At 44.6% G+C, this 25,099-nt stretch overlaps 2 protein-coding genes across 2 annotated transcripts; both read right to left on the bottom strand.

The window, feature by feature from the left end:
- Nucleotides 1-4,126: 4,126 nt before the first annotated feature.
- Nucleotides 4,127-5,225, bottom strand: LOC138247277 (serine/threonine-protein kinase SBK1-like). Its single transcript, XM_069201996.1, has one exon. It carries the CDS (start codon nt 5,164-5,166, stop codon nt 4,255-4,257), a length of 912 nt encoding a protein of 303 aa, XP_069058097.1. The 5' UTR covers nt 5,167-5,225; the 3' UTR covers nt 4,127-4,254.
- A 448-nt stretch (nt 5,226-5,673) lies between these two features.
- LOC138246917 (serine/threonine-protein kinase SBK1-like) lies at nt 5,674-13,309 on the bottom strand. Its single transcript, XM_069201663.1, has 3 exons — nt 12,578-13,309; nt 10,885-11,070; nt 5,674-5,948 (listed from the first exon to the last, which is right to left on the bottom strand). Exons 2-3 carry the CDS (start codon nt 11,045-11,047, stop codon nt 5,674-5,676), a joined length of 438 nt encoding a protein of 145 aa, XP_069057764.1. The 5' UTR covers nt 11,048-11,070; nt 12,578-13,309.
- Between the last annotated feature and the right edge of the window lie 11,790 nt (nt 13,310-25,099).

The raw sequence follows: 25,099 nt of genomic DNA, 5'->3' as shown, positions 1-25,099 counted from the left end.
AAAGTGAGAGGGGGTCGCAAACAACTAACTAGCAGAAACATGTAAATTTCAGTGCTTTTCTCATCTTTCATCTTAATCTCTCAATGAACTATTTAAACGCTATCTGCTCAGTTGATACCCAACATGTTATCAATAAACAACAAAAACACAACTATAATTCAAGATGCATTCTGAATGTTTAATTAAAAAGTCAATGTACCACAAAATTATTGGATTTTGCAGATATAATGTTTACAACAATTACAGTGAGGGCATCTCGTCCGCTATGGCAAACTTAGTAACTTAGTAACTTGGCAAAGTTCTTTCAAGCCCATTTGGGGCCATTGAGGTGGGTTACTTGTAAAGGTAATAGACTCCCCATGTTTGCTACTGCTGGCCACAAAGGTCCTACCACCTTTCACTAAAATTCAGCTGCAGACAGTTGATATGATTGAAGCCACTACAAATTTGTTGTACTTTCAGGGTTTATGGTTTCCCCATCTTTCCGCACATGTAACTGCTACATAGAAAACTTTCTTCCTTAGGATTAGCCTCAATTTAGGATGGGACTTGTAGTTCCTACTGCTGGTTCCTTTTTGGGGTGAAAGTCAGATTTGTTTATGTTCCTTCTCAGTCTCAGAATAGGATACTTTTTGTTTCTTAAATTAGCTTCCACCTCCACATAAAGATGTTTCACTTCTTGGGTTTTCAACAGCCTCATGATGGATACAGTAAGTTCCTCAGGTTCCCTCTCAGGTTTAGAGTGAGAGAAACGTTTTATAATTCTTTCTGTTAACACTTCTCCATAAAATGTTCAAGCCAGTATCCATCATTTTCAGAGTCAGCTTCAGTATTGAGCCCTGGTTCATTCCTTTCTGCCTGCGGCTCTCTGTCTCTTTTAAACTGGAACTTTTCAAAACCTCAAGAGGTACCCTCTTCCTGTCAAGACCCACTGCTCAGCTGTAGCTGGTGGTGTCAGTGGTTAGGGTTTCAGTAGCTCTGTCCGTGCTGTGGCGCGGGAAAGGGAGGGATCAACGACCCATCCCATTTTCCCACCAACCTCAAGGAAAGAAACAAAAATTCGATTTCAATGTGATCATTCCATAAATATACTAATCGTGCTAAATGAACTGAAATAATTTCTTGAAATCACATGCCTACAATAAAGGATCACACTCACCGTGAACAAACAATAAGCATCAAGGAAGGACAGACGGAGCAACACAATAAAAAGTCAATGGTTTTTAAGAATGGGAGAGATCTAAAGTGATGTGGGCGTTAACAATAAAGGCCTTCAATCAGAAGAGAAAACAAGGGCTTAGCCAAAATGGCTTTCAAACAGGAGACTTGGGTTTTTTGATTGCAGGTGAAGCAAGAGTGTTGGAAAAAGAGATATCCAAGTCCTTACATCACTTTGTGAAGGCATCTAGTGTGTAATGTTGTCAACGGAATGAAGGGACACGAGAATAAAGCATTCTGCTGAGTTTCTCAGTCCTGTTGAGTGTCTGCAATCATTAGATTTGCAGCCAGGTGTGAAGAAACCATGAAGCGTGGATGGGATGAAACACTCTCAGTATATCCCAAATGTCATTCACACAGAAGATGAACATTATCAGTTTGCCAATCGGGTAGGCAGTTTGAAATTAATCTTGAATTGAGCTCTAGCTTCAATGGGAATTAGCAAGATAGGTGGTCATCTAATTTGACCATGTTAGCTCTGGAGAGGTGCCAACATTCAAAGGCGTTTTCTTTGAATTTTTAACTTTCCATAGAGTTGTTGTCATGTTTGAAATCAGGAGCTGTTTGATTTGTGAACAACTACATCACTTGTTTCGGAATGAAATCCATGACCACGGTTTCTCATCTTTTACTGTCCTTTTGCTCCACTATTATCATTCATGCCATCTTTTTTTTTACACAATCTGGCTGTTATTGAACCTAAATGGTATAACTTCGCCCGCTGTGTTTGACAATTTGTTCACCTCTGATATGGATGGTGTATTTCATGTCCTTTCGTGAAATCCCTCCTTTCACACAGCACTCTGTTCTTTCATCACTTTACCAGGGTATTGAAGGATCCTCTTACCTAATGTACCCACAATTTAATTGCTTAAAACACCTTAAAACTGACATCCTTCCAGAAGTAATTGTTTTAATCCTTTGTTATATACAGGGAGTGCAGAATTATTAGGCAAGTTGTATTTTTGAGGATTAATTTTATTATTGAACAACAACCATGTTCTCAATGAACCCAAAAAACTCATTAATATCAAAGCTGAATATTTTTGGAAGTAGTTTTTAGTTTGTTTTTAGTTTTAGCTATGTTAGGGGGATATCTGTGTGTGCAGGTGACTATTACTGTGCATAATTATTAGGCAACTTAACAAAAAAAAATATATACCCATTTCAATTATTAATTATTACCAGTGAAACCAATATAACATCTCAACATTCACAAATATACATTTCTGACATTCAAAAACAAAAGAAAAACAAATCAGTGACCAATATAGCCACCTTTCTTTGCAAGGACACTCAAAAGCCTGCCATCCATGGATTCTGTCAGTGTTTTGATCTGTTCACCATCAACATTGCGTGCAGCAGCAACCACAGCCTCCCAGACACTGTTCAGAGAGGTGTACTGTTTTCCCTCCTTGTAAATCTCACATTTGATGATGGACCACAGGTTCTCAATGGGGTTCAGATCAGGTGAACAAGGAGGCCATGTCATTAGATTTCCTTCTTTTATACCCTTTCTTGCCAGCCACGCTGTGGAGTACTTGGACGCGTGTGATGGAGCATTGTCCTGCATGAAAATCATGTTTTTCTTGAAGGATGCAGACTTCTTCCTGTACCACTGCTTGAAGAAGGTGTCTTCCAGGAACTGGCAGTAGGACTGGGAGTTGAGCTTGACTCCATCCTCAACCCGAAAAGGCCCCACAAGCTCATCTTTGATGATACCAGCCCAAACCAGTACTCCACCTCCACCTTGCTGGCGTCTGAGTCGGACTGGAGCTCTCTGCCCTTTACCAATCCAGCCACGGGCCCATCCATCTGGCCCATCAAGACTCACTCTCATTTCATCAGTCCATAAAACCTTAGAAAAATCAGTCTTGAGATATATCTTGGCCCAGTCTTGACGTTTCAGCTTGTGTGTCTTGTTCAGTGGTGGTCGTCTTTCAGCCTTTCTTACCTTGGCCATGTCTCTGAGTATTGCACACCTTGTGCTTTTGGGCACTCCAGTGATGTTGCAGCTCTGAAATATGGCCAAACTGGTGGCAAGTGGCATCGTGGCAGCTGCACGCTTGACTTTTCTCAGTTCATGGGCAGTTATTTTGCGCCTTGGTTTTTCCACACGCTTCTTGCGACCCTGTTGACTATTTTGAATGAAACGCTTGATTGTTCGATGATCACGCTTCAGAAGCTTTGCAATTTTAAGAGTGCTGCATCCCTCTGCAAGATATCTCACTATTTTTTACTTTTCTGAGCCTGTCAAGTCCTTCTTTTGACCCATTTTGCCAAAGGAAAGGAAGTTGCCTAATAATTATGCACACCTGATATAGGGTGTTGATGTCATTAGACCACACCCCTTCTCATTACAGAGATGCACATCACCTAATATGCTTAATTGGTAGTAGGCTTTCGAGCCTATACCGCTTGGAGTAAGACAACATGCATAAAGAGGATGATGTGGTCAAAATACTCATTTGCCTAATAATTCTGCACTCCCTGTATATATATATATGTTTTATTATGATAGTGCATGTGATATTTATCTACTTTAGCTGTTTGCACAGTGGCCTTTAGGTGTTTTCATTGGATTGCTGAGACCATGCTTTGAAGTGGTTCTACTCTTCAAGGACATACTTTTTGACTACTAGTGGTAGATGTTACCTGGGTAGGTTGTCTCCTTTTGGATGATAGGACAACACAACTACGAGGCATTGCAAGTATTTGTGTTGCTTTGTAGAAAAATGCAGGAGACAGAACTGCCCGATTTTGAGAAGCACCAATGAGATTAAAGGCTGGGCCATGGCTTCAGCATACAGCATTCGAAATATTAGGATAAGAGGTCTGAAAAAAACCATAACATGTGAAACCATGACAGAGATGGATGCATTAGCTTACCTCGGTAGCCAGTCAACGCTTGATGCTGTTCCGCTAACTATGTCTGGGAACCACTGCAGCTCCAGTTCTCCTGTATGGACATGAAGCCTCTGTTGCTGTTCATGAAATTAACGTTTCCGTCAGTCTCATTCACAATCAGAAACCATGTCAGGATACCTCTACTTCGGCTCCCAAGAACAGGGATGAGCTATCCGTCAGCAGAATCTGGTCTGTACCATGTCCTCGCCACTGATCTGGCTTCATTTCAAAGTCTGTGAAAAACACTTCTGGGTCACGAGAAGAGCACGTGTGATCACTGGAGTCTGAAATCAGGGAGCCCAAACTGATGCTGTTGTTGCTCTCTTCGATATCACTGCTTTCAGAATCAGAGCAGCTTGAAGATCCGCTGCTGGTCTCTACGGCCTGCCCATCACTGCCAGAGGACATGGAATCACCAGAGACGAGCTCAGTGCTGCTCACTGCCTCTACATCGTTGGTGTCTTTTAAACCATCCACTAGGCCGAGATCTACCGCCCAAGGAAAATCAATGAAATGCAGAACTTCCACAGCACTGCTCCTCTGAAGAGGATTGTGAGCCAGAAGTCTACTGAACATATTGAGGGCTTCCACAGTGAAGCGTTTCCATTGGTAAGGGACCCCACTTGCACCTGATTTCATCCAGTCCACAAAGACACTGTAGTTGATGTCTTCAAATCTTGCAGTCTCCCAAGGAAAGGTTCCAGTCAACACACAGAAGAGAAGTATCCCAAAGGCCCACACATCCAGGCTGTAGTCAACCTCCAAACAGTCAGTATTGGGTCTGTAAACTTCTGGAGACATGTAGGGAACTGTCCCCGACCTTGCTGATACAACAGTTCCCTTCAGCCGAGTGAACCCAAAGTCAGTCACTTTGATGCGGTGACATTCCCTATCAAGGAGCAGCACGTTTTCCGGTTTGATGTCACGGTGCACAAGTCCTTTACTCCGCATGAACTCTAAAGCACTAGATATCTGAACAGCACAGCGTTTCACTTTCTCTTCTGGAATTCCAACCTTGAAAGCAGAAAATAAAACATGCATAGGTGTAAATCGACTAGCAAGGATTCATGAGGAAATGCACCATATGAACCAATTTTGAGAAGCATTGCTTTGTTTATAAAAAAAAGAAGTAACACACAGCTGCGCATCTTTCTGTCCTGTGTTACTTTGCATCATGTGTTCCAAGGGTGTTTTTTGGTGCAACCACTCATGGGTATTGAACAAACCCATACTTACAAAGAGGTGTGGGTTTGTGGCAAAATGGTGCACCTACCTGGCGATGACGTAGCGAGGAGAAAAATCGTTATTTTCCCTTTGTTATTTCCTCTTGTGTGTGTGTGCTGCAAAAACTATACTGACCACAATGAAGTGCACTAGTGCAGGGAGCGAGAAGAGCTGTGCCATTTCTTATAATAAATGGTGCAGTTCTGCTCTCTCCCTTGTTGCGTTTGTGAAATGTCACGCCTTTGTTTGAGCCTATGTGGTCACCCACAAAGGACAGGGTGACAAATACCTCTGGACTAAAGATGAAGAAATAACTGAGGTGTTCTATGCTATAAATACATTAATTTGACACATAACTTGCAGCACTGTGCTAGAATGGCCCCAGTGTGTGCATACCTGATCCTGAACCAACGAGAAGAGATCACCTCTAGGGGCCAGTTCCTGGGCAAAAACATAGTGCTCCTGGGTCTGGAAAGCAACTCCGTAGCTATCGATGATGCAGGGGTGCGAGGAGAGGCAGAAGGCTATACAGTGCTCCATCAAGAAGCTCCTTAGCGTTGTACGACCTTTCCTGAGAAGCTTCAGGGCCACTCTCTGGTCTGGAGAGAAAGAGAAGGCTTTGGTTAAGGGCAAGACATTCACAGCATCACCCTGGAGATTTCATGAACCTCTGCATGTAATAACTTTGTATAACATAGCGCCGACGGGGCTCCCAGGGGTGGGCAGAAATGACACTTGGAGGGAAGGGCAAAGAACAATCAGGTCACTTGATTTCTTTCACAAAACACACTAAAAGCGAGAAAATCAGAAAGCTTTGGAAAATTGGAAAATAAAGCAATGTCAGTGTAGGAAAGTACCATCTTGCCTGGCATGTTACTCCCAATTTTACTGTATGTATGTTTGGTTTTGCATATGTGTCACTGGGATCCTGCTAGCCAGGACCCCAGTGCTCATAAAGTATGCCCTGTCTGTGTTCCCTTTGTGGTGCCTAACTATCACTGAGGCTCTGCTGACCAGAACCTCAGTGTTTATGCTCTCTCTGCTCTTAAAATTGTCACTGCAAGCTAGTGACTAATTTTACCAATTCTGATTGGCACACTGGTACACCCTTATAATTCCCTTGTATATGGCACCTAGGTACCAAGGGTATTGGGGTTCCAGGAGATCCCTATGGGCTGCAGCATTTATTTTGCCACCCATAGGGAGCTCAGACAATTCTTACACAGGACTGCCACTGCAGCCTGAGTGAAATAACGTCCACGTTATTTCACAGCCATTTTCACTGCACATAAGTAACTTATAAGTCACCTATATGTCTAACCCTCACTTGGTGAAGGTTAGGTGCCAAGTTACTTAGTGTGTGGGTACCCTGGCATTAGCCAAGGTGCCCCCACATTGTTCAGGGCAAATTCCCCGGACTTTGTGAGTGCGGGGACACCATTACACACGTGCACTACATATAGGTCAATACCCATATGTAGCGTCACCATGGTAACTCTGAACATGGCCATGTAACATGTCTAGGATCATGGAATTGTCCCCCCAATACCATACTGGTATTGGGGGGACAATTCCATGCATCCCCGGGTCTCCAGCATAGAGCCCGGGTACTGCCAAACTAACTTTCTGGGGTCTCCTCTGCAGCTACCGCTGCTGCCAACCCCTCAGACAGCCTCTCCTGGCCTCTGGAAAGTCTTTGAAGGGCACAGATGGTGCCCTCCTTGCATAAGCCAGTCTACACCAGTTCAGGGATCACCCCAGCCCTGCTCTGGTGCGAAACTGGACAAAGGAAAGGGGAGTGACCACTCCCCTGACCAGCACCTCCCAGGGGAGGTGCCCAGAGCTCCTCCAGTGTGTCCCAGACCTCTGCCATCTTGGATGCAGAGGTGTGAGGGCACAATGGGCAGCTCTGAGTGGCCAGTGCCAGCAGCTGACGTCAGAGACCCCTCCTGATAGGTGCTTACCTTTCTCTATAGCCAATCCTCTTCTGTGGGCTATTTAGGGTCTTTCCTGTGGGCATCTCACCAGATAACGAATACAAGAGCTCACCAGAGTTCCTCTGCACTTCCCTCTTTGACTTCTGCCAAGGATCGACCGCTGACTGCTCCAGGACGCCTGCATAACCGCAACAAAGTAACCAGAAGACTACCAGCAACATTGTAGCGCCTCATGCTGCCGACTGCTTCCTGGTGGTGCATACTCTGAGGGTTGTCTGCCTTCACCCTGCACTGGAAGCTAAGAAGAAATCTCTTGTGGGTCGACGGATTCTTCCCCCTGCTAACGCAGACACCAAACTTCTGCATCACCGGTCCTCTGGGTCCCCTCTCATCCTGACGAGCGTGGTCGCTGGAACACAGGAGCTGGGTCCAATTGTCTTCGACAGTCCAGTGGCCCTTCTGTCCAAATTTGGTGGAGGTAAGTCCTTGCCACCCCACGCCAGACAATAATCTGGTGTACTGCGTGAACTACAGCTGCTCGGGCTTCTGTGCACAGCCTAGCCCAGGTCCCCAGCACTCCGCCCTGCATTGCCCAACTCGCTGAGTTGGACTCCGACGTCGTGGTACCCTCTTTTGTGGCTCTGATTCAACCGTTGTCCTCAGATATTCTAAGTGCCTATTCAGGTACCTCTGTGGGTGCTGCTTGCTTCTGCATGGGCTCTCTGTATTGCTGAGCGCCCCCGCTGTCTCCTTCTCCAAGGGGCGACCTCCTGGTCCTTCCTGGGCCCTGGCACCCAAAATCCTCAACCGTAACTTTTGCAGCTAGTAAGGATTGTTTGCGGTCTTTCTGCATGGAAACAACTCTGCATCCTCCAGCACGCCGTGGGACATCTTCTGACCAAAGGAGAAGGTCCAGGCACTTTCCGTTGTTACAGAATCTTTGGCTTCTTCCACCCAGTGGCAGCCCTTTTGCATCTTCATCTGGGGTTTAGTGGGCTCCTGTCCCCCCTGGACACTTGCGTGACTCTTGGACTTGGTCCCCTTCCTTTACAGGTCCTCAGGTCCAGGAATCCGTCTTCAGTATTTTGCAGTCAGTTGTTGTCCTTGCAGAATCCCCTATCACGAATTTACTGTCTTTCTGGGGTAGTAGGGTAACTTTACTCCTACTTTTCAGGGTCTTGTGGTGGGGTGTCTTGGATACCCTTAGTGTTTTCTTACACTCCCAGCGACCCTCTACACACTACACTAGGCTCGGGTCAATTTGTGGTTTGCATTCCACTTTTGGAGTATATGGTTTGTGTTGCCCCTAGGCCTATTTCTCCCTATTGCATTCTAGTGTGTTCTACATTGTTTGCACTACTTTTCTAACTGTTACTTGCCTGATTTTGGTTTGTGTGTGTATATTTTGTGTATATTACTTACCTCCTAAGGGAGTATATCCTCTGAGATACTTTTGGCATATTGTCACTAAAATAAAATACCTTTATTTTTAGTAACTCTGAGTATTGTGTTTTCATGTGATATAGTGCTATGTGACATAAGTGGTATGGTAGGAGCTTTGCATGTCTCCTATTCAGCCTAAGCTGCTCTGCTATAGCTACCTCTATCAGCCTAAGCTGCTAGAACACCTCTAACATACTAATAAGGGATAACTGGACCTGGCACAAGGTGTAAGAACCACAATGTACCCACTATAAGCCAGGCCAGCCTCCTACAGTCAGTTCAGTGGCAGGCTGATGAACGGGGTTTTTTTTTCCTCATCTCACCGACCCGTGCCAATAGCGGGAGGATCCATTTTTACACCAAGTATCTAGCCCCTTAATATCAACGGGCCCTTCGACCCGACGCTCTTTTCTATGGATCTCCTTATATCCTTGGCAAATCCTTCCCCCCTCCGCCCAAAATCCTGAATGGACAGTAGGGCCAGGTGTATCGGGGGGGGGATCAGGTATAATCATTGGACTTCCTTAACAACTCCAGTAAGGTTTTACCCAACATTTTCCCATCCCACCCACAAGACATCTCTTTTACTGATCGGCCCGGCTCTGTCCAGTTTATATAATCTGTCTATCGAGTTCAGCCACTCCTGCACTGTAGGGGGTTGTGAACATATCCAGTTATAACAAATTTGCCGCTGGGCAATAAGCATCAAAAGAAACAAAAGACGTTGCTGTGATTGGTCTCTCATCTCACAAACCCCAAATAGCACTAAAGCAGAATTCAATTTTATTTCTTCCCCAAATATCCTGTTTAAAACATTCTGCACATCTACCCAGTAATTAACTAAGCCAGGACAATCCCAGAACATATGAATATCATCCGCATCAATGCCTTCACAACGTGGGCATTTCTTCTGAATTCTGCTTATACGGGATAACCTTGCTGGAGTCCAATATACTCTGTGCAATGTAAACAAATGGTTCCTCCTCATTGCCGCAGATTTAACTGTATTCCAGAGAATAGAGCATTATTTTTGCCACATCGCTATTATATCCATATTTGGGAACACCTCTCCCCATTTCTGGAGAGAGAGGGGGGGATCCTCCTCAACTGCCTCCATCAAGGCTTGATACCAAACCGCAATTTCCTTAGGTAGAGGTCTTTGAGTTCATTTCTCGCCCCAGCAAGATACACCAATTTCTCCTTCTTGTAAAGATTTAATCCAACTAGCCAACTGGTAGTACTTAAATTTAGAGATATCCCTTCCCACTCTCTCCAGAAATGTGGCCCATCGGATCAGATTTGTGCCCTCTATAATCTGTCCCCATCGTAGTATCCCGCTCGCCTTTAGTGGATTTGATAGTTTATCATGAAGGCATACCGGGGTACCAGGTGAGTCCCATATTGGAGCTTAGCCAGAGTAATAAGCTATCCGCAATAGGTTGCGAATCTGTAACCAAATTTTACAGGCCTGCCGCAGAATCTTAAGTCTAACTTTTTTTAAAAACCTTGGATGGCCAAATTTATTAAAAAAAAACTCAGCCCCTTCCTCCGCATATGCTGTCAACGCTGCCCACATTGGGGTATATTCTGACTTCTTATCTAAGAGAATTCTACTATTCTTAAATTGAAAAGCCAAATAATACTTATAAAAATCAGGTGTTGCTAGCCCCCCCCGTTCCTTTCTCTTGCTTAACTTTTTCCATGAAATTCTTATTCCTTTTTGTGCCCAGACAAACGAAGACATGTCTCCCTGCAATTTTGTAAACCACTTGCTCTTAAATTCCAACGGGATAGTATTAAATAGAAAAGTGAATTTTGGCAGAATTATCATTTTCAGGATATTAGATCTACCTATTAAAGACAACGGGAGAGCCGCCCATGTTTTAAGGAGTTTCTTGACCTCTAAATGTATTTTCTCAAAGTTTATCCTTGCCAAGTCCCCCAGTTCTTTTGTAATCTGGACCCTGATGAACGTTTTGATGGAAAGTCCGACAAGTTGCAAAAGTACATCACCTCTAATGTATTCTTCTTTGTGGGCAATATTTCAGTTGTTTACTAATATCTCATTAAACCTGCCCCCATACATAATTTTAAAAAGTTGAACGCTGCGCTTAGCTCTGGGATCCACTGTTACTTCAAAGCCATGCTTTCTCACCTGTTGCCCTGTTTTGTGCCATCAGCACAGACCCGTAGGCGCCAGAGCCAAGTTCCTGCAGAACCTCAAAATAATCTTCCAGCTCAACCTCCGCCAGGTTGGTTGATATTTGGGATGCGTGCCCTTCCAGGATCAGTTCAGTCTTGGCCACGTTTGGGTTCATAGTCTAGTATTTCTCTTTCAACCCTAAAAAGACAAATGTGAGAGGGAGATAAAATAAAATGAAGCGCCTGCTGGAAGCTGCCAGGTGGGGGCTGAGTTTTGGTGGACGGGCGCCCCTACTGGTGTCTGTGATAAGCGTGGACGTACCCGAGTCGTGGTCGGCGCTAGTGTGCCCACGCCCTCGTGTTATTGCCCCAATATAACATTCATTAGTAAGAGCTAAACAGGGTGTTTTAGTCCAGGGCATTGTGTGTGCACTCAAATACCAATAAAAAGGACTCATTTCAGGACAAAGCTCTACAATGAGTATTCATGTGCACGCAGCAGGGAGCGAGCCACTGGAAAGCATCACATGCTGCACCTCTGTTGGAGGTCAGAAGTCAACAAACCTTGGGGCCTACAACTGACTCGAATCGCGATCGATGAATGTACTCTGAGAAGCAAGGCATACACAGCAATAATCCGAGAAAGGACAGGCAGAAGAAACCACTTCAATATTTGTGACACACTGCAAACATAACCAGCATGAGCATCTCGACTGAGACAATACTATTTAATTCTAAGACATCAAAGCATCCTCCCGTGTTTGAAATTTCCAATCAAGGCCTGCATAGCGTAAAATACTTTTGCAGCACTACAGACGACACAAATAAACCAAAAATTACTATTGCAAGCGCGTGCGTGACGTCACTTCCTATTCAGGGACACCTCCATTTGGGCAGGTGAACCCAATTGGCATCCTCTTGTTCTGAGAATAATAAATAAAACGCAAACATCTATTTTGTCTGTTTTAGGGTGTCGCCGCTTGAGATTAATTTATTTTAAAGTTATCCAACCCCCGGAACTCGACAACATAGCCGCAAGTCGGTGAACCACAACGTCATCGCGTTGAAGCATCAGCGATAGACGCACAAATGGACATTTGCAAAAAATGGTTTCGTATTTAAAACCTAACTCCAGTCTAAGCGTCGAACATTAAAACTCAACGAGCTGCATGAGAGCAAAAAACTCAATGAAACTAAAACTCTGCACATTAACATTGGTGCAACGCTGACATTTAGGTCATCCGGAGTCCCTCAAAGTAACTTATACTGAGGGGCACTTAAACAGAAATAACTACTCGGGCGGGAGTCTCGTTTTTGTATGCAAAAAGGATTTTATGAGACATTTGTATCCTGTCTGAAGTTGCCTCGGTTTCAATGGGGAAAAATATATTCCCCAATATTTTCCATAATATCCCGCTTTCCTGCTCTAAAATGATGGCATGTATGTAAAAGCCTACAATGAATTGTGAGTGCGCTGTTGGAAGCTCGGGGCAGCCTTCGCCAACGGGAGGCTCGGAATCAGTCGGACAGCAGGTATTGTGGCACCGGGTCCAGGGGTCCCTGAGGCCCTCTTCATCTGCATTAAAGGTATTCATCTCTGCCAGACCAGGGTCGGGCGGTGGCCTTGCGTTAGAGGCCATGGCGCCCTTGCCTGGCCTTGATTCACCAAAGACTGCAGGTGACAGGCATCTTAAAATGCTGCTTACCTGCAAGGTGAAGGTTGACTCCCGGACGCCTGGAGCCAATGCCGGGCTGTTCCTGCGGGGCACCAGCTCCACGTAAGGCGTGACTCCTGTCCTCTTCCAGGGATACCTCTGTTCAGCCAGTTCTTCGGCACAACTCGGCAGCTGCTTCACACGTCCTCACTCTCCAAACTCACGCAACAGAGGCCACCGGCACGAGGGACAACGAGGGCTCAGCCCCTGCTAGGGGGGTTATGTACCCGGGCTGGGGGCGTGGTCTAGTCCATCCTGGGCGCAGGTACAAGACTCATTAACGGGGGGGGCAGTCCCAGGATATCCGCGGGCGCAAACGGGCGACCCGGGTGTGGTGGCCTTGTGGCGGGAAGAACCTTGCGTTACACGGTGAAAAAGCAACTTTTACATGAGCGCGCCTTTCTGTTTATGAAAATGTAGTATTATATAGATATGATTTATGTTCTGGAGCAAAACACCAACCTGTAACTTGGAACTATAAGCCGTTTTAGCGCCTGGCCTCCTTAACAAAGCTTTAAAAAAAAAAAAAAAAAAATGTCTCAAGTGATGTAAAGAATGTTTCCACTGCAATGCGTTCGAGGTAAACACGTAACTATTATAATGGTGCTGGGGGGGGGTACTCTCGGATCGCAGAATTATCCTCTGTAAAGAAATAGCCATGGTGGGTGACTCGCCTCGTATCCCTGCAGAGCCAGAAAAATGAGCGGGACTCATCCCCCAACTGCAGTTACTTGGATTAAATAGTCCGTATTTATAATAAAAACATCCGAACTACTAGTTCTCCCATTAGCGGGCTTTTGGCAAGGCAAACTTGTAATTTAAAGAAAGCCTATATTTGGAGAAACGGTTCCTCTGGCCCCACCCCTGCGACAGTCTAGTTCTAGGGTTGTTTTCATCACCCGGCGGATTTATTCTATGTACAGAAGATGGGCCGATCCCGGCCTGCGCTCTCAAACTACTTCTCAATAAACCTTAATGAGTTGCATCAAAAGGCGCGCATTTTATGGCCAATCGTATCTCATTCTGAGCTATTTCTACTTTAATATGAATAGTAATCTGTATAGGAACCCTGAAAGCGCATCCGAACATAAGAAGTCCAGTCACGTCACATCTTTATTGAACAGATCTTTACCAAACAACTAACCCACTCAGTACTGCAATGTAAAGAAAAGTGAAAAATAATGGATAAATAACCGAATGTACAATGTTAATAAAAGGAAGCCACTGTGTGTATATTTTGAAGTATGGAGAGAGTGGATGGTTGAAGTTGGTAAAGTTGGAGCCACAGTTTTACAGTTTAGAAGAAATACGAGCGTTGTACAGGTCAGCGTTGTGTTTTAGTGACGTCACTTCCTCTTCTGGTAATTAGTGATTGTCCTGTAACGTCAAGGTAAAACCTAATCAAATCCAGCAGTACAAGACGCCCCTTTCCCAATGTAAAATGGTTTGTAATCACCGGGTCACCTCCCGCACATACATACACTAAAAAGTTAACGATTTAACATGTGAACTCACAAAGGAACAAATCCACATATAAACTCGCAGAGGAACAAATACAATTTTCTGTGTTTATTTATGATTGAATATATATGATATACTCATAAAGAGAAATACAAAGTAAAAAGGGACGTAGTGAAAGGTCAGATATGCCTCATTTCATTGTTTTTAAAGCGATGGGAACAACACGAGAGCTCGGGCATTTTGCCAGGTATACACCCCAGACTTTCAAAAAGACATGCAGAGAGTTTGTGTGTCTGACGGCGCGAAAATGTTAAAAACAAACGAGCGATTGGGAGAGTCAAAACTCAGGACACAGCCCTGGGTCATTACCAAAAGAAAGGACGGGGAGTGCAAAGCCTGGCACTAGCGGGACCAGAGCAGGATCAAGGCGGGAACAGGAGCGAGGGGCGGCTGCGAAGCAAGATATTGCTTTATAAACACCCATGAACAACCGACAGATGGTTTGATAACTCCTTTGGTTTAAAGTTCATTGTTGTCTTTCGCTACCATTTGCAGCAGGAGCTCCGGGCCCTCCCTGCCTGCCAGGCCAGTTCATCCTTACTCTCATAGCGGCCGGTAAAGGAGAACCATTGGTAACAGTAACGAGCGCTTCGAAGCAGCAGACCTGAGGCAGAGCCGTGTGCGCAGGAACTAATAATATATATATTGTCGCCCTGTATCTGCCCTCGCTCTATCACTCGGGGGGCCGCAGCCCTTCATGTCACGCACCTCGCGGACAGCGTCGGGCTGGGACTGAAAATAGACCCGGGCACCAAAAGAAACGCGTCTCACACTTGTGAATCAGATAGCTAAAATGTTGGTCATGTTTGCAAACTGGGCCGGTTTTGAACTTGTAAAGGCACGCTGTAGAAGTGTCCTGCGAGGTATGGAAATCTGCATGGAATTGAGATTGCTGCAGGCAATGTTTATTTTAATATCAGGAAAATCAACAATAAAATACGAAGGAGCAGCTCTAAATCAAGGTACAGACAGCCCAAAAACTGCCCACACTCTGACCGGACCGGCTCGTCGGTCAGTGCCTGAATGACCTACGGGCCAGTCCGACCGACCCTACGTCATGGGGCTGCTTCGCCTCTTCCCATCTTCTGGAAGAGCGCCCCCCCAAAATGGGGGGAGCGTGGCCCCTTAGGGGTTGGGGACGCCGGAACCTCCGCACTAGTTGTGCGCAGGCTGGCCAGTTACTTCCGCCTGCACACCTCGTGAGGTGTGCAGGCGGAAGTAACGCCTTAGGAAACACGTTGAGCCAACGTTGTGGCCATTCCGGTTTGGGCCGCCGCGCCCTAGTGGGGGGTTTATAAGCGTCCCCCCAAGAAGGCTCGGCCTTCTTCTTTGCAGCGCGACGGCCCGGACTGACGGAGTCACTTTTGTTGACCCACCCACCCTCTCCCTAGTATTAGGCGGAAGAAGAGGTACTAAAGTAACCTGAAGCAACAGAGGGGTCCCCAAGGGTAGGGCCCCGGTATAACAACAGAGATGGGATCCTGAAGTCCTGGACCAACCTGCAGATGTACACACCAGATTGGGGGTAGGGAGCCCAGATCACTGGGGTGGTCACGGGGCTCATGCCCTGGGACGCAACATTACACCCCTTGGCGGATTGGTGTTTGGAGAGGGGGCGGAACCCTGAACATGTAGGCAAGGAACAGAGGAAGCAAGGGTACCGCCCCCCCCCCCTAGGGATACAGGTGACGTCCAGTTCCCGTGTGGTCCAAAGGTGGTTCAGGACCAGAAGGGATCCTGTCAAAATGATATATGGTTACAGATGTAAAACGGTACGAATTATTTTTTTATTTAATTTTGGATTTGCAGTGAAAAGTTTATTGGAGCAATTTATAAAAAAATATTCATGTTTTGATTTTAATGAAAGTAAATAAATAAATACTTCTTCCAACTAAATGAGGTGTCGGTCTATGTATGAGCTGTGTTGGGGCAAGGGCCTGCTGGCGGCTTCCAAGTCCTATTCACTGAGGCGACTTGGCACGCCACAGTAAAATATTAATATTGGGCTGAAAAAGGCGCATTTCTGTAAACGGGGTATATCCGGCGATAAGGGGAATGAAAAACGGGGGGGTGGGGGGTGAGGGATGTTGACTATGTAATCAGGGGCGTGGCTTAAACACTTAATTTAAAAATCTGTGCTTAACCTAGTGTGGCGTCCGACTGGTATTCTGCTGTCTCTTTCTGTTAGGACCTCCAGTTACAATACAACTAACGATACATCTAAAACAAGCCAAGACTATTGGCTTTGTCAATGGTTATTAGTTACCTAAGTTAAATAAGTAACAGCAGTGTTTTTTTTGTATATACGATTGAAAATGCTTCAATTCTGAAATATTGAGACCGAGCAATAAACGAAAACGAATTTATTTGAAGTTCCATCAAAGACCAATCAGCGAGGGGCGGTACTGCCGCCGAGTTAAGATTTTTTAACACTTTGAGGATGAGGGCAACAATGGAGAGCCCGACAGGGACCCGTCTCAGCAGTCTCAGCGCCTGGTTTTTACAACTGCCTGTGCTGAGTACCGACAGGACTGGTCCACTTAAAGGCCTGGGGAAGGCGCATCGCCGTAAAACATTAATACTAGGGAGACAGGCACACCACTGTACAATATTAATACCGGGGAGACAGGCGCAACTCTGTAAAATATTAATACCGGGGAGACAGGCGCAACTCTGTAAAATATTAATACCGGGGAGAAAGGCGCAACTCTGTAAAATATTAATACCGGGGAGAAAGGCGCAACTCTGTAAAATATTAATACCAGGGAGACAGGCACACCTCTGTAAAATATTAATACTAGGGAGACAGGCACATCTCGGTAAAATATTAATACCGGGGAGACAGACACACCTCTGTAAAATATTAATACCCGGGAGACAGGCACACCTCGGTAAAATATTAATACTAGGGAGACAGGCACACCTCGGTAAAATATTAATACTAGGGAGACAGGCACACCTCGGTAAAATACCAATACCGGGGAGAAAGGCGCACCTCTGTAAAATATTAATACTGGGGAGAAAGGGCCATCTCTGTATAAATATTAACAATGGGAAGAAAGACAATCCACTGTTAAATATTAATACTGGGGAGAAAGTCACCACTGTAAAATATTAATACCGGGGAGAAAGGTGCATCTCTGTAAAATATGAATACTGGGGAGACAGGCACACCTCGGTAAAATATTAATACCGGGGACACAGGCGCACCTCGGTAAAATATCAATACCGGGGAGAAAGGTGCCCCTCTGTAAAATATTACCAACGGGAAGAAAGACACACCTCTGTCAAATATTAATACTGGGGAGAAAGGCGCACCTCTGTAAAATATTAATACTGAGGAGAAAGGAGCACCTCTGTAAAATATTGATACTGAGGAGAAAGGCGCACCTCTGTAAAATATTAATACTGTGGCGAAATGTGCACCTTTAAAAGAGATTACTAATGGAGAGAAATATGCAGAGCTATATAACATTAATAATGGGAAAAATGTGTACCGCTGTACAATTAATGCTGAAGAAATACAGTCACCTGTAAGACGTACTGGGAGAGATGTGTGCCCTCTGAAAATACATAGATACTGCAGGACATTTGTGAATATTTAAAACATTATTACTGTCAAATAATGTACATTCCAGAGGGAAATGTGCATATTTACTTAAAGTTAACAATAGGGGACAATTGTGCACAGCTGTGTGATTTAAAAGGATAAAAAGTCACACGTTTAAGACGTAGAGTTAGTATTTCATAGAGCTGCGCTTTCTCCCTAGCAATAACCTTTGAACGGATGTGCCCCTTTCCCCGTGAAATGAGTACTTCATTTTGGGCACATTTCCCCCCAGTCTGTACCCCTTGCAGATGCGCTCCTATCATTCTCAGGTTCAGTTTCTATAGGGGAGAGGGTCTCTCCTTGGTATTATTGTCTTGGAAACAGGGCTGGGCAGGAGCGAGACCATTTCCAGAGCCGCTGGTCCTTTGCATGTTTTCTTGCTGCACAGAGTGAAGTTTCCGGCTCTCACAACCCCGCCATTCCGCTCTCATTAAGGCGAATCGACTTTTAAGGAGAACTTCTTTTAAGATTACGCTTCCTACAAAGTCATGAACACCCTGTAACCTGCCATCTACGGTTATAAAGCCGCCCCTCCCTAAACCCTACTCCCTGATACTCTGCTACCGTGTGGTGAGTGGGCGAGGGTGTCCACTGCTGTCTTTAATCAGAAGATCTCACCCAGACCTGGAAATAATCATTTATTTCATACAGAGCTATACAGTAATTCGTGTCGAAACATGCCCCAGTAATACAGGAGGAGACGCTTCGAGGCGACTTATGAAAGAACAGTCTGGGTCATAGACACCACCTTTCTCAGTGAATTTTCAGTTTTGCACAATGATGGGAACTTAAAAAGTCGGAGTCACAGAGCCATATGCAGAGGCGAGAGGACGTTTGGGAGGCGTACGTCTCAACGCCCCCCTCCTCCCAGCACACGTCAGGGTGAGAGCTTTGTTTCTGTTTGTATGTTTTGTGCCCCCTTGGTCGACGAAATTGTATGTGGGTGTATTGCTGACCTGCTTTTCAAAAACAGTTACGTCAACACCCCCCCCCCCCCTTACCTGGTTTTATTTATTATTTTTAAAGTCTGGGCTGAATATTTAGAAAGGTGCGACGAGTCTATGCCTTTCTGTCATCGCCATAAAATGTACTAATGATAAAAAACACAACTTTCGCAAACCACAACACAACTTTTTACTTCGTTGTATTTTAAATCAATAAATATCAAACAATCAGTCTCGGTGCCTGAACGAGATCAATATGATTGCAATAGTTGGAATAAATAAATAGATGGATTTTGTTTTACCTACCACAGCAACTGTACAATCTGGGATATATTGAAGTGACTTTATGCACAAGCAGATGTCTCTAAAATGGCAGTCTATTAACACATTGCATCGTCAAACGCCATGCCACACAGATGCTCCTTAAGTTTAACCAAAATCGCGCCTCAAAGCTGGAATAGTGACACTTAAAAATATCAATTCCATAATTTACACCCCTTCAAACCACGTATTATTGATTTGTTTGTCTAGCTCCGACTGTGGGGGTTGTGGACATAAAAGAAGTGTAAGAAACTCCCTGCTGTAAAGGAGATAGCAGAGATCACAGGTATCACTCGTAAGTGGCCACCTTATCCAGGATAAGCCCAATGATCACCCCAGCATCAGGCAGGGCTGCCAGCAGCATTGTAAGACAAGCATTTGCAAGGCAATGGGTCTCGCGTTTGCTCGAGTTAGAACTGTTGGCGTTGTAAATTCCTAACAGGACTTTTCACTCAAATTGAAAATGAAGAGTAAAACAGTTGACATGAGCGAGCCGATTTCAAGCCTCAGGGCCGCCATGAGCATGAGTGCCAATGAGAGACAAAAAAGGACAAATACATTGGCTCACAGTCAAAGATATCGGCAAACGTGCAATTATCCATGTCTGGCCAAAGCGGTAACAAAACTGCCCGAATGAGGGACAAAAGTAAAGCAGTTACCAATGGTAACAAAGGATTTTTGAAATGTAAGCCCACTAACCAGTGATAGGATGGATGCGCGGTGGGCGTGGTTAAAAGCTCACAGATAGATTACAACACAAGAGGCTTGGGCTCTCGACCTAAAAAGAGTTTGTCAATTTGGAACACCGTTACCTAGGTAACAGATTACAGTCATAGCTTCAACTATCCTGCCACCAAGGTGATAATATTAGCATATTAGTTAAGGGGGCCTTGCAATCAGTCAGAGCTGATGGGGCGCCCAGGTCCAGTGGTCTACCCGGCTCGATATTCAAAGCAGAGTTTTGGTCGCAATGTTTGCCTCACCCGAAAATGCACTAGAACCCCGATCATGATGTAGCTCCATCCTCTGTCTCATTAATAATTAAGGAGACAACTCAGACCCAGCAAATTATTATTTATTAGCATTGCTGGATGTCGAGCTTTAAGCATATGCATACATCGTTAAAAGCCTTAGAGGAGTAGGTTGAGTCGGAAAAACGGATCCCTTTCTACCCGACACGGTTCAAACAGCATTCATCGACAATAGATAATACAGTAGCGTGTCATATCCGGCGCAGGCCCTTCAGCACCGCTGCGCCCCCTCTCTGCATGCTTCGTGGTCTGTACCGTCGCTTCTGATTGAGTAAGTCCGCTGCTCCTTTGGATGAAACTAACCGAGCGGGGGACACCCAGTGGCTACTGAAGGCTGCCGCAGCTCTCTGCTCTGACACCTGGGTGTGCACCGAACTGGGAACGGTGAGGAAGTCACTCAACGAATAGAAACCAATCAGGACCTGAAACAGGGTTGTGCTTTGACGCCTCTCTCATTCAACATATACACAGGAGGTCTTGGAAGGTATTGACCCAACCTCATTGCTCCCACCCCAGGATAGGCAGTCGGAAGGTTCTGATCATACAATAGGTAGACGATCTGGTCATTTTAGATCAGGCCAAATAGTCATGCAATGGCCGCTGGATGAACTGCATGAATAAAACTCATCCAATAAGCTAACGGTTTACGCAAGCAAAACGAAGGCGATAGCGTTTGAGAAACATAAAAACAAGCACAAGCATTTTTGGAAGGTAGGCCAGTTAAGGATCACTCGGACAGCAACATACAACTACCTTGGAGCCTGGCTTCCGGCTAATGGCAGTGCCTCTGTGCAGATAAATAACATCAGAAAAAGCCAGAGCATTAACATGCGCACTGTGCAGATTAAACACACATCTTTAGAGCACCTTGGCTGAGGCGACCATTAAAAGTTGTTAAAGTAAATCTGATTCAAACTATTCTCTCCGGCCATCTTGCTTTTCGTTCTACATTTTCATAAGAGTTAAACAAGCTTCAGTGCATTGCATACAGAAAAATATTTAATCATCCATACTTTACTTGAGCTCAAAACGCCTGGAGTTTACCTTTCACAAGCATGACCTGGAATGCAAATCAGCGGCCATCAAGTATTATTACTTAGTCACTAAGGCAAATCCAAACACACTCAAAAGGGTGATCCACGATATTTACAAACTAGAAAAGAACCCCTGGTCAATATATTTAGAGGCAGCTATTAAAGACCTTAAAGACCTAAACCTCATAAAAGATGGCCTTTCAGGAAATATGTGTTTTCCAGCCTTAAAAGCCATTCTAAAAAGGCAAGTAACTGCATTATTATGGGAAACTGACATAAGTGGCCTGAAACTGTCAGGCCTCTGTTGACTTAATTTGCAGCTCTTATAAAAAACAGAGTTCAGCCATATCTGAGAGCTGCATTAATTAATTCATGCAGAACCCTTATCTTACATGCAAGATCCATGGTGCTGCCTATAGATGAGTACAGAGCATCATGGAAGAACAAGCCGGTTCTCATGCAGACACTAAAGGATTCAACTATACACTTAGGCCAATATTTATGGGGAATTGGTGTCTGGCAGCACCACAAGTCTTCTTGTTGCGCTGCCCTACGCAGTGCTTAACTTGAGTCGGTGGTTTCCGGTCCTCAGCGCCAACACTTAATTGTCAACTCCGGCTCTTATAACAGTCTGCCACATGATGGCACTGTGATTTAAAGATGGGCAGAACAACTGCTGCTAAATATACATTATGCATTGAAACAACTAATTCCTGCATCCCAAGCCCGTGTTATTACTAGGAGGCTCTGAAAGAATCTGAATGTCCCACTTATAGGAGTGTGATGGTTAGTGACTGTGTAATTGGCAGTGCTGGCAGGGTAGTGGGTGGAGCAAGCTGCAGTGGTCTCCTGACGTCGACCCGGTACTTAATATATATATTTTTTAAATTAAGCACTGGCCCTACGCAATCGCGAGAGGACGGGAATGCACAGTATTGATGAAATACGGTACATTCTTGTCCTTACCCCAGCGCTGGTGCACAATTGGCTGCCTAGCACCAACGCAGGCACCCTTGCAACATGGTACAAGAGTGCCTGCATTGCATGCAGGATTGTTTTTGTGCAGGATACCTTCCTGCACAAAAACAGTCCAGAGAAGCTTTTTCCTCTTTCTATGTGTGCTGCAGAATGAAGCACACAAGGAAAAGGAGGAGAAATGAAAATATTTCTGCTTGTTACGCATGCTCTGGGGAGGTGTAAGGTTTCGGTGCTGACCCAGGTTTATGTGATTAGGTAAATCTGGGACAGCATCAAAATCCACGGATGTTGGGTGGGAAAACCCACTGCAATGCCCGTGGAACGCCTCCCTGGTGCAGAGTAAGGCAATGCAGTGATTTGCACTACGTTGTCTTACTACACATCCAAGAGGCCATGCAAAGCCAAGCAAAGTGGTTTTGGGTGGCCTCATAGCTATAGTTGAGAGGCTTGCGCAGCTGAGGCATCACACAAAGTGATGCTTCGGCGGCACAAGCCTCACATAAATATGCCCCTTACTTTGAAACTGCTCTGCATTTTTATCCACATGCTGTATTTTACTCAGACCTTTTTTCCTAAAAAAAATGATTTGACCACAGGCGAGGTAGCACTACATTTGTGCTTCACCGCAAGCAATATCACAGAACTAACACTGTTCTGCAAATATATGGACACTATTTTTAACAAAATAAAAATTGCATCTATGATCTAAGGTCAGAACTAATGCAGAATCCTTGTTCTGTGGACCTTGCAATATAAAGTGTGATGTCTGTGCATCATGGACACTTTTACTAGCCACCCTGTATTTTAACTTATTTTAAAAATTGAGCTATCTAATTTATGTTATTGCTGCTGTATTTTTTATAACACTTTTTATTAATTGTATCAATAACGTTATACATGCATAATAATTTTAGCAATGTCTCTCCAACACCAAATTATTTATCACTCAAATATGAGTTTTAAATATATATTGGAAATGTAACAATTTTTTCTCCAAACATCAGATATGGGGTTCTAAAAAATACACAAATTTTTTGGCTCAAATACACACTTTTCAATTTTGGTATACATATATCAGTTTAGTGAAGCAACATTTTCTAATGTAGAAGGCAGGGTTGCACACAAGAGAGCTACTTATAGGTAGCTGGTGAGCAACCAGTCGCTCACAAGCTACTCATTGGAGAAGTCTGCGCTAGAGCATGACTTTTAAAATGTGTCTCTTTTCAGTGCTCAACTATATGCAGAAACATTCATTGAAAGAACAGAAGCTGATGGAATCTTCACCTACCCCCACAGTCACCCCAAATCAGGTGATGAGGGGTAGAGCCAATTTGGACACACAATAATGCTCCTTGATTACGTGGACTTTGTCCAACATTTAATCCGGACACTTGTCGATCGTATCCATTTATTGCAACTGCAAGTCAGGAATCGATTTTGGTAAATATGTTGTTATTTTATTAATTTTAATATTTTTGTCATTTCATCGATATCACTTTGCTTGTTTTCCTTCAGCAAATGATGTGTGCCATCACTTCCTGCGATGCCATCACATTTGCTAATTAAGTACTTACTCTAAAGAATGCTGAAAGGTTGGTGATAGCTGTGCTGGTTCATGTGAGACTATGAATAACCAAAAATCTCAGGTAATACAATGTTGCTTTGGGAGAGGGAGAAAATCTGACTGTATTCTAAAGACACAGCTACAACCTACTCTTCTGTGTGATTTACAATATGGGACTCTGTCAAAATCGGGACGCATCCAAAAATTCAATCTAGTCGGATTTTTTCAGTGAGTGCACTCTAGAATGTAAAACCTGCCACAGATTTTCCCTAAAGCCCAAACTTCTGTGATATTATAACCAATATCACTAACCAACATGCATTCTAATTAATTATTTTCCACTAATTTTCCCATGAATTGCTTTGGGGCAACCATCAAACCAACCTGTAAAATATTTTTTGAATCATATGGCATTTTGATAGCTACTCCGGATCCAATACGATTTAAAATGTTGTAATTTGCTTTCATTTTCTAAAGATGCAATGGGAGGAGATCCATCACCTCATGAAATGCACATTCTTCTAGCAGTTTAGCAAAGGAGAGTCCTGATTTTATTAAAGACATGGAGCTAATACTATGTCTTCTCGGTAGTTTGGCTTCGGCAGCCAAGATGGTGGAAGTGCTTTGTGACGGTTCCTGTGGTCCCCGCAAGTATCTGTTTCTATCCTGCCCGATAGCACCATATATCGACTCCCCTGGTCTCTCCATGTCTGAGAGACCTCCCAGGCGGCCACTATGAGCCATACCATGGCTGAAGCGAGCATACGGATAATCTGCTTTACAGACCCTACCGCAAGGTGCAGGATAAAATGGCGGCCGCCATTCATATGCATAACTGAGGGGGCGCGCAGGACCACTGGGATACTGCAAACTCCTGACCCTCCATCCATGGCCTCACAGGGGCTGTGTGCCAAGGTGTGCCCTCGGACAGATACTGGAATCAGCCCCACACTGCAGCGACACATGGTGTGCTCATAGACCTGGCGTGCTGACTCTGGCGCCTTAGGGAAAAGGGGGAGCATCACCAAGATGGCCACTAGGCTCTGTGAAAAAGGCAACTTTATTGAAAACAGGTGCAGCTAACAATCAAAACCCCTGGTCTTTGCCCCACAACACTAACAACCTCACTATACATATCATATAACTGAACCACACACCCACCCCTACCCTACACTCCCCCTCCCCCTTTTTAGTATTGCTCTCCTGCCCTCGACCTTTTGTAGTTGAGTGATTGCTGTTTAAGATCTCTTTTCCAGCTGATATTTCTCTGCAACTATAACTGTCATAACCTGCCAAACATTTAAACAACCAGGATCGACCAGGCATAGTCCAGTGTACCCTCTCCTTTCCCACCTGGGCTGCTGCTTTCAAGCCTAAAACTGTGCAAACCTGCAAACTTGACCTGCCCCCACCATTAGAAAAGAAACGAGAGGCTTTTTCTGCCCACCCCACCTCTAAACACCTTTGGCTGACTCGAAACATGCTATACAGAGTGTCCTTAATGCACAAC

This window comes from Pleurodeles waltl, chromosome 7 (assembly GCF_031143425.1).
Source record: "Pleurodeles waltl isolate 20211129_DDA chromosome 7, aPleWal1.hap1.20221129, whole genome shotgun sequence".
Lineage (NCBI taxonomy): Eukaryota > Metazoa > Chordata > Amphibia > Caudata > Salamandridae > Pleurodeles > Pleurodeles waltl.
Note: the sequence above shows the minus strand (reverse complement) of the source record. Positions and strands in the feature narration are given on the sequence as shown.

Excerpts from the sequence above, each read along its gene's own strand:
- LOC138246917 (XM_069201663.1), bottom strand. The coding sequence starts at position 11,047 with ATGAACCCAAACGTGGCCAAGACTGAACTGATCCTGGAAGGGCACGCA. Across the intron at positions 5,949-10,884 it reads GGCACAAAACAGGGCAACAG|ACCAGAGAGTGGCCCTGAAG; the intron begins GTGAGAAAGCAT and ends CTTTCTCTCCAG.
- LOC138247277 (XM_069201996.1), bottom strand. The coding sequence starts at position 5,166 with ATGCATGTTTTATTTTCTGCTTTCAAGGTTGGAATTCCAGAAGAGAAA.